The sequence below is a fragment of the Notolepis coatsorum genome, assembly GCF_963971535.1.
Source record: "Notolepis coatsorum genome assembly, chromosome: 10".
Classification (NCBI taxonomy): domain Eukaryota; kingdom Metazoa; phylum Chordata; class Actinopteri; order Aulopiformes; family Paralepididae; genus Notolepis; species Notolepis coatsorum.
Genome location: NC_140174.1, coordinates 106,464,729 through 106,483,395, shown reverse-complemented (window position 1 = coordinate 106,483,395; position 18,667 = coordinate 106,464,729). Strand labels below are relative to the sequence as shown.

The 18,667-nt window shown below is 41.1% G+C and overlaps 1 protein-coding gene across 1 annotated transcript in view; it reads right to left on the bottom strand.

Moving 5' to 3' along the window:
• The window catches only part of LOC311235671 (glutamate receptor ionotropic, delta-1-like), a gene marked incomplete at both ends in the record, with an annotated part of 337,043 nt that overhangs the window by 168,972 nt on the left and 149,404 nt on the right, over nucleotides 1–18,667 (bottom strand). Inside the window, 1 exon segment of the mRNA XM_084323135.1 lies at nucleotides 2,498–2,846. Within this exon segment, the coding sequence (XP_084179261.1) occupies nucleotides 2,498–2,846 (349 nt within the window).

The following is an 18,667-nucleotide window of genomic DNA, read 5'->3' as shown; positions in this document are numbered from 1 at the left end:
GCAGGGGCCCAGGGACGTGCACAGGACTTTAGAGGGGCAGGTGCTCAAAGGCTGAAAAGGGCACTACACTTGTGTGTATATATATTAACGATTTTTAAGGGCCCTTTTCGGGCGGGGGCCCCCTTTTTATGCTTTTTGGTTTTTTTTGGTGATCAAATATTGAATATTGAACTATAATAATCAGTGCAGGAGCTCACTTATCCTTGAAAGACACTTTTATCACTGACTTAAAAGGCCCATACATCTCCATAAATATTCAGGGGGGAGGGAATAAGTGCTTACCCTACAGACCCCAAGAAGTGCTCTATATTCTGTATTGTTTAATATAAATGCATTTTTTATTCCAATCCCGATTTGTAATTGAGATTCCCAAATCCCATCGGACTTGACTTTTTCGTGTCCCTCAGTGAGTATAATACCAGCATTCAACTGTATGCGCCACAGCGGTTTCTATCATCATCATCATCATCATCATCATCACCACCCACGCTATGCATAAAATATATAGGTCTGCGGAGAGGCACGCTGAGGAGGCTGTGCAAACTGCAATGGAATACGGGACATCTCTCTCTCTTTACCTAATATTTTGATTCTATCCTGACATTTTTCAGTTGGAAGGGCAGTCTATATGTGTAACGGTAAAAAAATTAAATATTTTTTTTATTTAATTTTTTTATTTTTTTACAGGCACTTTTTGATGAGGCTCAAAAAGGCGGGTGCTCAAGCACCCCTTGGCCTCTATGTGTGCACGTGCCTGCGTGGCACCACAGAGAGACGTTTTAGTATCGGCGTCTGTGATTTGCCTAAACGTTTGGCCCTTCCTGAATCTGCAGCAGTCGACGCGGAAGTGAAAGCGTTAGGGACAATTATACACGCGGACGGGCGAGACAAATAATAATGACGACTAGTAGTCAGCCTACTAAAAAAAAAAAAACTAACACGACTCACAAAAGTTTCAGGTGACTTTTCTGAAGGGAAAAAATGGGACGAATGGAAAATGGACTACCTCAAATGCCACCTTCTGAACAAAACGCACCAGAATGCTGCTGGAATTTTACGGAGACGTAATAGGGTTGGACTTTGAATCGGTGAGTTGCTGCTGCAGAATGAAGAGGAAAGACGCGACAGGAATGAGCAGTTGCAAAAGAACAGATCTGACAGCCAGCAAGTGAAAGTGCTCATTGACAATGTTCCCCTACTCGGCATACAAATGAACGCATCGATGCTGTCTGTTCAACAGATCCATGATCATGTGGCAAAATATGTGAGTATCCCAGAACACTGGCGAAGCAAGAACTATGCCTTTGAGTTTGTGAAGTCAATCAATGCAATTGTACAGAATGAGACTATGTGCAATATTCGAAATGCCCCGTTTCATACTTTGATAGTAGATGAGAGCACAGACATCACAGTGCACAAAATGCTAGTTCTGTATATAAAATACCGGGAGGAAAATGATGTAAACTACAAAACACTCAAACCTAAAAGTGATCTTTCTTTATTGCATCAGAAACTTCACAATGTTATCTTTCAAAAGAGACCAGGCTCATGCATGTGCTATAAGTATAAAGTATAGTATTTTGATTTGTAAAAAGTATGCAGTCCTCAAAAACAAGAACAAAAATGGCCACTTTTTGGGGCGCCTGTTAACACAGTCTGTCCCAAAAACTGCTTTTTACGTGTTTGGCCGCCGACCGTTGAGTGCCATAAACGTAAAAAGTTATTTTTGGATCGTTTGATCTTTTTACTTTGATCCCCGCTCTACACAGTTGGAACTGCATTCTGATCGACTATCACCAGGTGGCAGTATCGTCCGTGTCTGAACTGCATGGGGCTCTGGGCTGATGGTCAGCTTCACTTTCATTCTCTCCTCGGTTAGTAGCCCCTCCTTCTCCTGGGACAGAAATTCACAGTCCTCGCCTCGGAATTCAGCTGCATAAGCGTATTTAACCATCGAAACGTGTATAGACATATACACTGGTAATCGCGATGGTGATGCGATCACTTGGAATTATTCTTTTGGAATACTTTCTGGCTAAGGTAAGGGTACATTCTATGTCTATTTTACCGAATCTGAAACGTGTTTTTCTAACGATCACAGTCCTGTGTTTCACCGGATGAAAAACATGCTCGGAAAACGCGATCATAGTTTTGAGTTAAAAACGGGCTTATTGCACATAATGCGTTTTATATTGCGATCTATGAAAAAAGACTGTATTATCTTGGAAATCTTTAGAGTGTAATAAACTACAAACTACAGCGTGTGGAAACAAACTATTATTCCCATGCTGGACTACAAGTAATGTTTGTCGAAATGGGCCACACCGTGTCTCTACAGCTATAATACAGAACACACACACAGCTTCGCAAACATAGTGCAACGACCACGGAAACGACTAGAAGGCTGGCATTCTAAGGGTAAATTAACCAAACAACGTGGCACTCTGTGTGTTAAGAGGATAGACCACTCGGCACAGTGACATGACATCTCTCTCACCTTGCTGCACGAACGCTCCGTACACGATCCAGATGGCGCTGTGCAGAGAGCTGGTTCCCGCGCCGCTCTGCTGCTGCGCCGCCGGCGTGTTCTGGGCCGAGGAGGAGGAGGAGCGCAGCGCCTGCATCCTGTTGAGCAGGAAGATGAGGACGCCCACCACGGGGATCGCGCCGGCGATGCAGGCCCAGACGGCGAGGTCAAAGGGCGCGAACAGAGAGAAGATGTTAATCTTCTCCTCTGGCTTGCGGAGCAGGATGCCCACGGAGTAGTCGAGGTAGCGCTTACTGAAGTCCACCACGTTCTCCCTCTCCGGGGTGATGGTGATGGCTGACACGGCCAGGTCGGCCCTCTGGAGGGAAGGGGAGAGGAGGAGAGGAGGGAGGGGTGGAGGAAGGATGAGTGAGCGTAGGATAGAGGGAGGAGGAAGAGGAGGGGGGGGAAGATGAGGAGTGAGGGAGGGGTGGAGGAAGGAGGAGTGAGAGTGGGATAGAGGGAGAAGAAAGAGGAGGGGGGAAGAGGAGGAGTGATGGAGGGGTAGAGGGAGGAGGAGTGAGAGTGGGATAGAGGGAGGAGGAAGAGGAGGGAGTGAGGATAGAAAGAAGAGTAGAGGTTGGAGAGAGAGAGGCGTGGGGGAAATTAAGTGGGGGAGACAGGAGAGAGGAAGAGGTTAGGAGGGAGGGCAGAAGAGGGGGAGGACGAGGAATGGAAGGAAGATAGGAACAGTGGAGGATGAATGAAGAGAAGGAGGGGAAGAAGAAAAAAAGTAAAGAAAAACTATCAATATCTTTATTTGTACTTCTGTCTGTAGCTCAGAAACACATGACTGAGCCCTTTGTACTTCTGTCTGTAGCTCAGAAACACATGACTCAACACTTTGTAGCTACAGATGAAGCCTTTAGTTTTCATGGACACTTTGCTGCGACGGGCGCATGGTGATGTCACGTCATTGGAATTCATTAGGAAACCAGGCTGCTGTTCTGTTTTATGCCGCCAGGAGGCGCAAAGTCATTAGACGGACGCTACAACGTCCTATGTCTACAGACTGTATGAATTAATGTTGCTGAATTAAAGAATGAATAAGTTAAACGTGTCAACTCATTCAAGGGTACTACGACTATGCGTGCACCTCATGGTACCAAAGCACCTCAAAGGCGCTAAAAACAAGATTACAAACATCACAAAACAAACTGGTCAGACTACTACTTGACCTTACCCCCAGAACCCACCTCACCCCTGCCCACTTTGACAACCTAGGATGGCTTAGAGTAGACGACAGAGTACAGCAACTTGCAATGGGCCTGGTCTACAAAATACTTCCCAAAGGTCAGTGAATACCACAACCACAACACCAGAGGAAGCTCAACAAATCATGTTAAACCCAGATTCGGCTCAAACAAGGGACTAAACACGTTTCGCAATTATGCCACATCAATGTGGAACGCCCTACCCAAAGCTGTAAAGGAATGTGAATCCCTACCCACATTCAAAACTGCTCTACAGTCCCCCCCCTCCCCCCCAACCTCCTCCAATGTACAGCTTCTACGTCAAATGTATATACTCTCTTTTCTGGACTCTTTTTGTATCACAAACAGTACTGTATTTGCAAATCTGGTATGTCATAAATGTATAGATGTAGCAGTACTGTCTATCTGTATGTCGTGTATGTCATTTATGTTAAAGATATTCAAGCTTTTTTTTATTTTATCTGTCACCATGGTACAGTGGTACAAATCCCATTTCGCAAACACTAACACTTTGCAAAAAGCTGGTTCAAATCTCGTTTTTTCCCCTTTTATATATAATTCATTTATAAAATGAAATGGTGTTCTGCCAACGTGTTTTGGCTAAATACATTATTGTACATGTACTGTATGTCATTTTATTAATCTATTCCTCCCATGCTGTCCATCTGCGGACCACAAATTACATCACAAATCAGACAAAAGTATAATTATATTTTTCAAACGTATTCAAATTATACATCATAACCATGTCACAACAGCAGTTATAATGTGTATATTATCATCAATACGTTAGTTTACCAATAGGTTAAAGTGTTATTAGATAGATAGTTATTCCTTTTTCCAGATATTCTCTCCGTGAAATTGCTGTTTGCTTTTAATTTGAAAAAAATTGCCACTTCCGCCTCTACCTCACTTTCGGCCACAGCTATGAATGCGAACATATTTGCATTCCTTATTAACGTTATGTTTTCAAAGAAAACAGATGGACTGCATGGGAGGAATAGATAAAACGACATACAGTACATGTACAATAATGTATTTAGCCAAAACACGTTGGCAGAACACCATTTCATTTTATAAATGAATTATATATAAAAGGAAAAAGTATCAAACCAGCTTTTTGCCAAGGCTTAGTGTTTGCGACACGGGAAGGTCACCACTGTCCCACAGTGACAGATAAAATACAGCTAGAATCTTTTCATCTTATAGTACACTATAACAAAATCGTTGCTAAACAAGCGTGAAAGTGCTGAAAATATACACATTGACTGCTAATTCGACAGGTCTTAACGGTTTAATTATTTTATTCAGCAACATTGCGTACACAAACTTATTGTTACCAAAAAGCATTACACTAACGCTTTCTTTTGATGAAATTAATGGACAAGAGAGCTGTACGTCGGCCGTCTAATGAAGTTAGATTTGACATGTTTTAATATATACACTTTGACTGCTGAATTGACACGTTTAACTTATTCATTCTTTAATTCAGCAACATTAATTCATACAGTCTGTAGACATAGGACGTTGTAGCATCCTATGAATGAAGTCACCAGCTGTAATCGAACTGAATGTAACTCGAGCTTTGTCCAGCGCGGAGCTCCTCCAATGAATGAACAAAAAGCCGGCGCGTCGGGCCGTTGTCACCAGCTGTATTTGAGTGCCCCCGCTCGTCATTGTTACCGTTAACGATGCCCAAACGGTCCCCAAACAGTGGTTCCATGACTATTTTTTGCTTCATCTGTACTTCTGTCTGTAGCTCACAAATGCATGACTCAACACTTTAAACTTCTATCTGTAGCTCAGAAACGCATGACGAATTGGTCAACTTAGCTGTTAGGCCCGCCTCCCCACTGACATGAATACTCATAAGTAGCCGATATCAAGTTAAACCGAGATAACTCATCATCATATTGTGTAGACTGAGCTTGCGTTCTGACCTAGTGTCCCTGAATCGGGAATCTGACGGTTACCATCTTGGATGGGAGGTGAGGGATATAAGAGAGAGAGAGAGATAGAGAGATAGAGAGAGAGAGAGAGAGAGAGAGAGAGAGAGAGAGAGAGAGAGAGAGAGAGAGAGAGAGAGAGAGAGAGAGAGAGAGAGAGAGAGAGAGAGAGAGAGAGAGAGAGAGAGAGAGAGAGAGAGAGAGAGAGAGAGAGAGAGAGAGAGAGAGAGAGAGAGAGAGAGTGTAATGGTGTGAACAGGAGTGAATCCAAGTGCAGAAACACACAGGAGGCAGATGGCCTTGGAAACCCAGCAGGCATATTTAATGAAGATTGGCAAGCAAAAAAAAAAACACAGGATAACAGGAGGGTGAATAGCTGACTACCTGTGCTGGCAGACAGGATAAGGAACTACTACAATGTCTACACTTTATGTACTCATTTCATCATTCATGTCTTTTATATTTTATATTCATGTCTACTAAAACTGAATCAACCCATAAACAAGGTGGCATGTTGGGATGTTAGATCCTAATGTGACAAACTGTGATTTTATATGTCTGCTCATTTTACCCTTGCTATTATTTAACTTATTTTTACTTTCATCTTTACACCCCACTATCTGCTGGGTGCATACTATAACCTTTATCATGTTTTGTAACAGATTACAGAAATGCAAGAAGCCTATTGGAACGTGAGGTTCTGATATGATTTGATTAATATATCTGCATTATTTTATCCCACTTTATGCTTTGCTCTTGCTGCTTGTTTTACACAGATTTGATGTCTTATTTCTTACTGATGTAAAGCACTTTGAACTGCAATCCCCTGTATGAAAGGTGCTATACAAATAAAGTTATTATTATTATTATTATTATTATTATTATTATTATTATTATTATTAATAATTATTATTATTATTATTATTATTATTATTATTATTATTATTATTATTATTATTATTATTATTATTATTATTATTATTATTATTATTAGTGTGGGTGACCTGGCGAAGCCAGGTTGCCACCCACACTATACATATCCATACTCTTTTTATTATTCTTTATTCTTTATTCTTTATTCCACCGATTTTGCAAACACTTTGCAACACGTAAGCGTTCGCGCCCCATACACGTGAAAGGTATCAAAACGAGCGGCTTGCCTATGGCAACACCGGTCTCCGAACTCGTAAAGTTTCACCGCACCGTCTGGCTACGAATCGACTTTAAACGGTAAAATTTCGGTCCCATTGGGAATGCATTGCATTTTAGAGTGTAGCAGCTGAAATAATCTTTTTCCCCCTACCTTGGGTGAATTGCGAGTGTGATCTCAATTTTGGACGTAGAAATAAAACAAACACATCAAAACGATGACACGGCTGTCAACCCGCTCACAAAAGAAAAATAAATGGAATTGGACATTTCTATCTCAACTGACGACCATTTGTTTGAAGGTTCTCCTCCCCATTGACCGCCATGCAATCGCACTCTAGAAATCACATTTTTCACACTATTTTTTAGCCTTCTGTTCCGATCGCCGAAGGAGTGCCACAATATCGCACGAATGTCACAATATCGCGCACAACCCTTCGCCTACTCGTTGTAGTGCTCATGTGCGCGTCACAACGCTTCATCTCTTATAGTTTTCTTTTAATCAATGTGACAATGCAGTCATGCATCTGCCTCCATAGAAATGCATTGAATAGAAAATATGCAAGTCATAGTGATTGCTTCACCTGTGTGGCTCATGGCTCACTCATGATTGGTTCAGCTGTGTGGCTCGTGGCTGAGCTGCCAATGACATCATCCACTTAACCCATCATTGGCCATCACTGTGTTGCAGTACTGAATTGCTGACAGCGCCCTCTGTCTTGTGGGTTGTGTCATTGTACTCAGTAGGGATATCCTCTTTCATTTTTCATTGGTCCATGTTGACCCCCTTTCATTGGTCGATGTTGACCACTCCCCCGATCCTTAGACCACGCCCCCTTAGGCCACACCCCCTCAGTGTATCTCTTGAACCGTTTGTCGTAGAGACTTGCGGATTGTGCCATTGGTCGATGTTGACCACCTTTCATTGGTCGATGTTGACCACTCCCCCTGTTGACCACCTTTCATTGGTCGATGTTGACCACTCCCCCGATCCTTAGACCACGCCCCCTTAGGCCGCACCCCCTCAGTGTATCTCTTGAACCGTTTGTCGTAGAGACTTGCGGATTGTGCCTTTGGTCGATGTTGACCACCTTTCATTGGTCGATGTTGACCACTCCCCCGATCCTTAGACCACGCCCCCTTAGGCCACACCCCCTCAGTGTATCTCTTGAACCGTTTGTCGTAGAGACTTGCGGATTGTGCCATTGGTCGATGTTGACCGCCTTTCATTGGTCGATGTTGACCACTCCCCCGATCCTTAGACCACGCCCCCTTATGCCACACCCCCTCAGTGTATCTCTTGAACCGTTTGTCGTAGAGACTTGCGGATTGTGCCATTGTACTCTGTGTAATAGTGTAATAGTGTAATAGTGTGTAATAGTGTAATAGTGTGTAATAGTGTAATAGTGTAATAGTGTGTAATAGTGTAATAGTGTAATAGTGTAATATTGTGTAATAGTGTAATAGTGTGTAATAGTGTAATAGTGTGTAATAGTGTAATAGTGTGTAATAGTGTAATAGTGTAATAGTGTGTAATAGTGTGTAATAGTGTAATAGTGTGTAATAGTGTAATAGTGTATTAGTGTGTAATAGTGTAATAGTGTGTAATAGTGTAATAGTGTAATAGTGTGTAATAGTGTAATAGTGTAATAGGGTAAGTGTGTAATAGTGTAATAGTGTATTAGTGTGTATTAGTGTGTAATAGTGTAATAGTGTAATAGTGTGTAATAGTGTGTAATAGTGTGTAATAGTGTGTAATAGTGTAATAGTGTGTAATAGTGTAATAGTGTGTAATAGTGTGTAATAGTGTAATAGTGTGTAATAGTGTAATAGTGTGTAATAGTGTAATAGTGTGTAATAGTGTAATAGTGTAATAGTGTGTAATAGTGTGTAATAGTGTAATAGTGTGTAATAGTGTAATAGTGTGTAATAGTGTAATAGTGTGTAATAGTGTAATAGTGTGTAATAGTGTAATAGTGTGTAATAGTGTGTAATAGTGTAATAGTGTGTAATAGTGTAATAGTGTAATAGTGTGTAATAGTGTAATAGTGTGTAATAGTGTGTAATAGTGTAATAGTGTGTAATAGTGTAATAGTGTGTAATAGTGTAATAGTGTGTAATAGTGTAATAGTGTGTAATAGTGTGTAATAGTGTGTAATAGTGTAATAGTGTGTAATAGTGTAATAGTGTGTAATAGTGTGTAATAGTGTAATAGTGTGTAATAGTGTAATAGTGTGTAATAGTGTGTAATAGTGTAATAGTGTGTAATAGTGTAATAGTGTAAGTGTGTAATAGTGTGTAATAGTGTAATAGTGTGTAATAGTGTAATAGTGTGTAATAGTGTGTAATAGTGTAATAGTGTGTAATAGTGTGTAATAGTGTAATAGTGTGTAATAGTGTGTAATGGTGTGTAATAGTGTAATAGTGTGTAATAGTGTAATAGTGTAATAGTGTTTAATAGTGTAATAGTGTGTAATAGTGTGTAATAGTGTAATAGTGTGTAATAGTGTAATAGTGTGTAATAGTGTAATAGTGTGTAATAGTGTAATGTAATAGTGTAATAGTGTAATAGTGTGTAATAGTGTAATAGTGTGTAATAGTGTAATAGTGCTATGCGACTTGCGGGTTGTGTCGTTGCACTCAGTAGGGATATCCTCTTTCATTGGTCTATGTTGACCACTCCCCCGATCCTTATGCCACGCCCCCTTTTTGTATCCTTTGAACCGTTTGTCATAGAGACTCGCGAGAGACCCTCTCCCCCGTTGGCCGGCGGTGCACAGGCGTCACCCACACCTTCACAATTTCCCCCGCGCGGAATTGTCTAATTATTATTATTATTATTATTAGTGTGGGTGACCTGGCGAAGCCAGGTTGCCACCCACACTATACATATCCATACTCTTTTTATTATTCTTTATTCTTTATTCTTTATTCCACCGATTTTGCAAACACTTTGCAACACGTAAGCGTTCGCGCCCCATACACGTGAAAGGTATCAAAACGAGCGGCTTGCCTATGGCAACACCGGTCTCCGAACTCGTAAAGTTTCACCGCACCGTCTGGCTACGAATCGACTTTAAACGGTAAAATTTCGGTCCCATTGGGAATGCATTGCATTTTAGAGTGTAGCAGCTGAAATAATCTTTTTCCCCCTACCTTGGGTGAATTGCGAGTGTGATCTCAATTTTGGACGTAGAAATAAAACAAACACATCAAAACGATGACACGGCTGTCAACCCGCTCACAAAAGAAAAATAAATGGAATTGGACATTTCTATCTCAACTGACGACCATTTGTTTGAAGGTTCTCCTCCCCATTGACCGCCATGCAATCGCACTCTAGAAATCACATTTTTCACACTATTTTTTAGCCTTCTGTTCCGATCGCCGAAGGAGTGCCACAATATCGCACGAATGTCACAATATCGCGCACAACCCTTCGCCTACTCGTTGTAGTGCTCATGTGCGCGTCACAACGCTTCATCTCTTATAGTTTTCTTTTAATCAATGTGACAATGCAGTCATGCATCTGCCTCCATAGAAATGCATTGAATAGAAAATATGCAAGTCATAGTGATTGCTTCACCTGTGTGGCTCATGGCTCACTCATGATTGGTTCAGCTGTGTGGCTCGTGGCTGAGCTGCCAATGACATCATCCACTTAACCCATCATTGGCCATCACTGTGTTGCAGTACTGAATTGCTGACAGCGCCCTCTGTCTTGTGGGTTGTGTCATTGTACTCAGTAGGGATATCCTCTTTCATTTTTCATTGGTCCATGTTGACCCCCTTTCATTGGTCGATGTTGACCACTCCCCCGATCCTTAGACCACGCCCCCTTAGGCCACACCCCCTCAGTGTATCTCTTGAACCGTTTGTCGTAGAGACTTGCGGATTGTGCCATTGGTCGATGTTGACCACCTTTCATTGGTCGATGTTGACCACTCCCCCTGTTGACCACCTTTCATTGGTCGATGTTGACCACTCCCCCGATCCTTAGACCACGCCCCCTTAGGCCACACCCCCTCAGTGTAACTCTTGAACCGTTTGTCGTAGAGACTTGGGGATTGTGCCATTGGTCGATGTTGACCACCTTTCATTGGTCGATGTTGACCACTCCCCCGATCCTTAGACCACGCCCCCTTAGGCCACACCCCCTCAGTGTATCTCTTGAACCGTTTGTCGTAGAGACTTGCGGATTGTGCCATTGTACTCGGTGTAATAGTGTAATAGTGTGTAATAGTGTAATAGTGTGTAATAGTGTAATAGTGTGTAATAGTGTGTAATAGTGTAATAGTGTGTAATAGTGTAATATTGTGTAATAGTGTAATAGTGTGTAATAGTGTAATAGTGTGTAATAGTGTAATAGTGTAATAGTGTGTAATAGTGTAATAGTGTGTAATAGTGTGTAATAGTGTAATAGTGTGTAATAGTGTAATAGTGTCTAATAGTGTAATAGTGTGTAATAGTGTAATAGTGTAATAGTGTGTAATAGTGTAATAGTGTAATAGTGTGTAATAGTGTAATAGTGTGTAATAGTGTAATAGTGTAATAGTGTGTAATAGTGTAATAGTGTGTAATAGTGTAATAGTGTGTAATAGTGTAATAGTGTAATAGTGTGTAATAGTGTAATAGTGTAATAGTGTGTAATAGTGTAATAGTGTAATAGTGTGTAATAGTGTAATAGTGTAATAGTGTAATAGTGTGTAATAGTGTGTAATAGTGTAATAGTGTGTAATAGTGTAATAGTGTGTAATAGTGTAATAGTGTGTAATAGTGTAATAGTGTGTAATAGTGTAATAGTGTGTAATAGTGTAATAGTGTAATAGTGTGTAATAGTGTAATATTGTGTAATAGTGTAATAGTGTAATAGTGTGTAATATTGTGTAATAGTGTAATAGTGTAATAGTGTAATAGTGTGTAATAGTGTGTAATAGTGTAATAGTGTGTAATAGTGTAATAGTGTAATAGTGTGTAATAGTGTAATAGTGTGTAATAGTGTGTAATAGTGTGTAATAGTGTAATAGTGTGTAATAGTGTAATAGTGTGTAATAGTGTGTAATAGTGTGTAATAGTGTAATATTGTGTAATAGTGTAATAGTGTTGCGGGTTGTGTCATTGCACTCAGTAGGGATATCCTCTTTGATTGGTCTATGTTGACCACTCCCCCGATCCTTAGGCCGCGCCCCCTTTTTGTATCCTTTGAAGCGTTTGTCATAGAGACTCGCGAGAGACCCTCTCCCCCGTTGGCCGGCGGTGCACAGGCGTCACCCACACTTTCACAATTTCCCCCGCGCGGAATTGTCTAGTTATTATTATTATTATTATTTAGTTGCAACACTTGTAATACTAGAACATCTGGCCCAGCATCCTCCCTTGGAATGCTGAGATGTCAAATAACCTGACAGAATAAAGCCTTCCCTCCCTGGCCTTCCTTGTGTGTGCTCTTCTCATGTAGCCTGTATAATCAAATATATTATTATTATTATTATTATTATTATTATTATTATTATTATTGTTATTGTTATTGTTATTGTTGTTGTTGCTGTTGCTGTTGCTGTTGTTGTTGTTGTTGTTGTTGTTGTTGTTGTTGTTGTTGTTGTTGTTGTTATTGTTATTATTATTATTATTATTATTATTATTATTATTATTATTATGTAGGCTGCCCATCATATCTGTGTGATCTTCTGAGCAGAAGTCTCAGCATGATGCGTATACAGTATATGCATGGTTTGAATAAAAAAAGCTGGACTGAAATGCATTTGCACATTTGATATATTATGTAAAACCAAGGTATAGTCTACATTTTTCGAAATAATGCCGGGATCAGACTACACCATATTTTTGGCCTTTCATGAAGGTCCCTCACCACATCAGATTAGGTTACCATGGTTACCAGAGCATCATCTGGCTGCATCTCGGCCAGGAGATGGCAGATGGCTGCATGCAGATTTGCAGATTTGTCATACCGTGACACCTACTCTTCAACTTCTGAACAGACAAATGATATGTATAAATCATTATTCCTGGGATTGGCGCATCAGTGAAGGTGTGCTCTCTCAGTGGAGGAATGTGGGAGGAGAGATGGGGAGACAGGAGGAGAGATGGGGAGACAGGAGGAGAGGTGGGAGAGATGGGGAGACAGGAGGAGAGGGGGGGGAAGTGTGGCGCAAACAGCTGTTTAGGCTACTAATACATTCCTGCATCACAGTAACGATGTATTGTTTTATCCATGAAACATGGGACAAAAGGCACAGAGTGGGTAATCAAGAAACACTGGCTCAGTTGATTTGACAGTGAGCTCAGTGAGGTGTTTTCTTAAGAAAGGTCCAGGAGGGAGGGTGTTGTAAAATTCAAAGCATTGTATTCCAGCTGTTACTAACGAGTACAGACTAACTAGTGGCGATGGCAGATATACACGAGGAGTGATGATGAGGGATTAAGGTACAGCTGGTGGGACACAGGGACACACATGAACGACACACTGAGAGGGATATGGAGAGACAGAGTTAGAGGCCACAACCTAGAGAGAGAGAGAGAGAGAGAGAGAGAGAGAGAGAGAGAGAGAGAGAGAGAGAGAGAGAGAGAGAGAGAGAGAGAGAGAGAGAGAGAGAGATGGAGAGACAGAGTTAGAGGCCACCACCTTGACAGGAAGAGAGAGATAGGGTGAGAGAGATGGAGAGACAAGTTAGAGGCCACAACATTGACAGAAAGAGAGAGAGAGAGTTAGAGGCCATAACATTAACAGAAAGAGAGAGAGAGAGAGGAGAGAGGAAGGGGGAGATATAAACAGATTAAATGAGAGAGAGAGAGAAAGAGAAAGATAACATGAAAGGTTCAATAGAAATCAGCAGCCAGGAATTAATGTGTAAAACACTATGTGACAGAGCGGGTCTGTCACTGACTCCGAGCAGCACGCACGCACACATACACACGCCAAACATTCATCATTGGACTAAAATCTGATTGGACTGAGAACTGCAACCCCCCCCCCCCCCCCCCTTCATTAATTTCATATTATCATATACACCTACATTCATCTTATCATACATACATACATTCACTCATCATATATACATTCATATGTATAATCAAACATGCGTACATATTCATTAACCTTATCATACATGCATTCATACATACATATTGCCATACATTCATATATCCATTCATACATATATTTATTTATTGGGTTGTGTATATATATTTATTTATTGGGTTGGGTTGTTGTGAGGGTATTGGTGTTGGAGGTTGTTTTGATATAATATGTGTAGGAAACGGCAAATCAATTGATGTATAGCGCCTGTTTAGTAATGTTAATTAATTATGTGTGGCACCTGTGGAGGGGGAGGAGTCCAGGTGTTCATGAGGGCTGCGTGCCCAAGGTTTGGAGTTTCTTGCCCTGCATCAGTTACACTGTAGGTGACTGAGGGAAGCGCCGTGAGTGTTTGTTAGTCTGTTTGTCTCTGTGTGGGGCTTCACCAGATAACGGTTGCAAAATGGGTAACTAGGGAAGCGCCACACAGTAAGTATTTGGCTGTCATGATGACGTTATTGTGGAACGCATCTGATAGACTGCAGAGGTAGTATAGTCTTTTTGTTATTTTGATTAAGTCACTGTTATGAATGTCACCTCTGCACCTTGGAAGGCTGGGCAATAAAAGCAACCTCAACACCTCTTATTCCAACTACGCCATAATTTGTGTGCGTTTGGACGAGGGAGAAAAAGGACCCCGTTACACTATGTTTTGAATAGTTCATTTTTTTTTATTATTAATTGTCTTTAACATCTAGAAATATGAATCAATGAGACCCTGTGGTGTCATTGTGGTCATCATCTCTCCTGCATCTTGATAAATCAAAACTGTCAGCTGTTTACATACAGTAAATAACACTCCTGAAATTGTAAATAGCTACAAGTTCTTAGGCACCCAGATCTCTGACTCTCTTTCTCCCCTGGTCACTGATCAGTTGTACTGAAAAAAAAAAAAAAAAAGGCACAACAGAGACTTCATGGAGGTGTCTGAAGAAGCATGACATGCCAAAGTAAACCTCATTCACGTCTACCGGTCCACAGCAGAAAGCGTCTTGACTGGATGCATACTGGATGGTTTGGCAACATCACAGCCAAGGGTGTAAAAAGTACCCAGAAATAGGGCGGCCAGGTAGCGCAGCGGACTAAGCGTCTGTCTACCACCGCAGAGACAGTGCGATCGAATCCAGCTGCGGTACCTCCGGCTTGGTCGACCGTCCATTCTGACACAATTGGCAGTGTCAGCGAGTGGGAAAGCCGGTGGGGTTGGTCCTGGTCGTCCTACAGAGACTCCTACAGTTCGGTCGGGGCGCCTGCACAGCGAGGGAAGGATCTGGGGGAGGTAGTGTGACCTTCCACACGTTACACTCTCCCAGTGAGAGTCCGCGCTGCCAGGTGAAAAGAAGCGGTGGGCTGGGTACACATGTGTCGGAGGAAGCATGTGATAGTCTCCGCCCTCCCAGACCGACGGTAGGGGGTAGAGTGCGCAACGACCAGGAAGGGGATTGGGAATTGGCATAACGACTAACATTGGGATGGGAGAAAATCGGAAAAAGGAGAGCTAAAAAATATAATTAATTTTTTGTTAATTAAAAAAAGTACCCAGAAATTATACTTAAAATCTTACTCATGTAAAAGTCAGAGTATCTGGCTAAAAACACACTTGAGTAAAAGTCAAAAAGTTTCTAAACAGTTTTTCTGACTGTATTCTTCTGTGAGCAGGTGTTTAATCAAAGATCCCCGCTTTCTAGTCTTGCACAAGGACTAATCAGCATGGGTATGGGCGGGTTCATTTTCCATTGATGGGGATATGATTGGCTGTTTTTAAATAAAGTGCGGCTGCAGGATTAATAACGTTAGCGTTAGTTCGGCCAGAGATATATTTTTTTTATTTGTACTTTGTAATTTGTAGGTCTGCATTTATGTAAGGAGTAAAAAGTGTGTTTTTTTTCTCTGAAATGTAATTGAGTAAAAGTACAAGTATACAAACCTAATAATACTTGAGTAAAGTACAAAAGTACAAGTACATACTTAAGTATTGTAACAAAGTACAATTAATCAAGTACTTTACACCCCTGATCACAGCATAGGATCATAGACACCTGCTAAGGATGATGTGAAAACAGCATAAGAAATGATAGGATCACCGTTACCATAGTTACAGGTAATCACCCGCTGCAGGAAGAAAAGCACTCTGCATTATGAAGGACTCTAATCACCCAGCGCACAGCCTTTTCTCTTATCTCCCCACAGGGAAGTTTTACCCTCCAGGCGATCATACTACTGAACAGTAGCATATAAATGAATGTCGAAGCTGTGGATTATTTATTTATTGATGCTTTTATTGTAAATTGATATTGTTTTCATTTATTATATGCTGCTATTGTTTTTATTATTATGCTGTTATTTTTTTATTATCAGGTTAGCTTTTATCTATTTACTGTACTATGTATATGTTTTAAGGGCTGAGAGAGAGCCAGGGCAAAGTGCATTTCATTGCATTGATACTGTACCTGTAGATACTAAATCTAAATCTGTACATATCCCGTACCTACTAGTTATACTGCTGGTATGACTGCATCACTGTATATAATAATACTACCACTGTACATACATCTGATTAGCACTATTACTCCGTACTAGCAATCCATTCTATATTTTATATCCAGTTTAATCACCTGTATATTGCTGTTGCACTTTACTGTTATATTTGCATGCTGGTTGGATGCTAGGCTTCTTTTCGTTGCACTGTACTTGTGCTGTATGATGACAATACATTTGAATCTAACATAATATGATTTACAGGAATTACGAGACATTTACGGCGCTTATTATAATATAATATAAATATAAACTGGACTTTTGAAGAAGTCTTTATTTATCATGCAGTGACACACACATGAAATGGGCGGCACACACAGGAACACACACATGCCATTTTTGGGTTGCCGATGAAAATTGAGTCTCTGCACTTGACCCATCCATGAATTTTTTTTTAGATTTTTTTTTATCATTATTTCCAAAAGAAAAGAGGCCTAGAAGCGTGGCTAACACCAATGGCACGCATAACAGAGGCTAACTGCCTACGAAAACAGGCACAGAGGCACTGAAAGAGGATTTCACCATCTAATGAACACACTAGACTAGACAAATATCAAGATGTCCATCAGTGGACCAATTGCATGCTTTTACAGAGGACAAGAAGCCTTCCGTCGATTTTTTTACTAATAGTCGAATAACGGCAAATTTTGGCCAATCATAGTCGACCATCCAAATCCTTAGTCGGGGACAGCCCTACTGTCATGTGATTATTATTAATTTCCGACGACGACTTCGACAACAACTATTAGCCAAGCTTATGGGATTTCCTGGTGGACGTGATCAACGTCACACAAATGCGACACTCACCCAATAGAGTCAATAGACAATTCGAAAATGACTCTACTTAGTTTGGCGCTAGAGAAAAGCGCCCTTTTCATATTTGAAGACACTGATTGGATTCAATTTAGTTGCTAGGTTCATTTATGTTGCCCTGTGAATTTTTCAATTGGCTGTGTTGCGCACTCTTCTCGGGCGCACATTTCTAGCAGGGGTCAGGGGTAATGAACATGACACACAAACAATGATTTATATTTGATATATTACACGTTATTGTGCATTTTAAACACAAACATACTTAAAATGAGTAATTATTATTTATTTAAAAAAAAATATATATTTTTAGCGGTCAAAATCTAAAATCCAAAACCACTTCTTTCTTCATCTCTCCACCAGGGGGGGGGGGGGGGGCGGCGTCCTAGCGCCCTCTATGGACCAGCCGCCACTGGGTGAGGAACCAGCACAAGACCAAAGGCCTGATTTCCTTTTTTTTTCTTTTCTTGAGATTATCTCAAGAGTGAGAGAAAAACACAAGAAGGATAAAGACGGAGAGAGAAAAGGAATGAGAGGAAGGGAAGAGAGATATATGGAAAGAGACAGATGACAAGGAAAAGAGAGACAGAAAGAGAGAATAGGAGTGAGAGGAAAACAGAAGATGGAAAGACAGCAAGAGAAAGGGTACAGAGACTCGTTGAGCTGACAAAGAAAAAGCGTTTGTCAGCTAACGATAAATGGACTGCATTCATATAGTGCTTTTATCTAAAGCGCTTTACATCTTATGCCTCACAGTCAGTCACCCCTTCACCCAAAAATACACATTGTAAACTACCTTTCTTGTTAGTCTCACTTTATTATGTACAATGACAATGGTAAATGGTAAATGGACTGCATTTACAGTATATATAGCTTTTATGCAAAGCGCTTTACAACCTATGCCTCACATTCACCCATTCATTCACACACTGATGGCGGATGCGACCATGCAAGGTACAAACCTGTTCACCGGGGAGCAGTTAGGGGGTTATTAAGCATCTTGCTCATGCTTGCACTTCTACACACTGCCGAAAAAGGATCCGGAATCGAACCAGGAACCTACTGCTCACCACCAGACAACCGCTCTAACCTCCTGAGCTCTACTGTCATCACTGTTCCTTGTTATGTGCTGTTGAGATGAATGACTGAACGGCTACATTTTCTATAACAGTATTTCCATGTACTCCTGTAGGACACCAAGCCCTTTACACTGGAATGACTGCGCACATGTTCCTCAGTATGGACCACTGCATGGACCACTGCACTTCCGCGTTACATTGAGCTCATGGAGGAGAGAGCGGGGGGAGAAAATGTATGAATGTGGATGAGAGCCTTGACATTAAGTGGTTGTAGCTACGGCTGTGGGGGTGTTGGAGACATGAGCCAA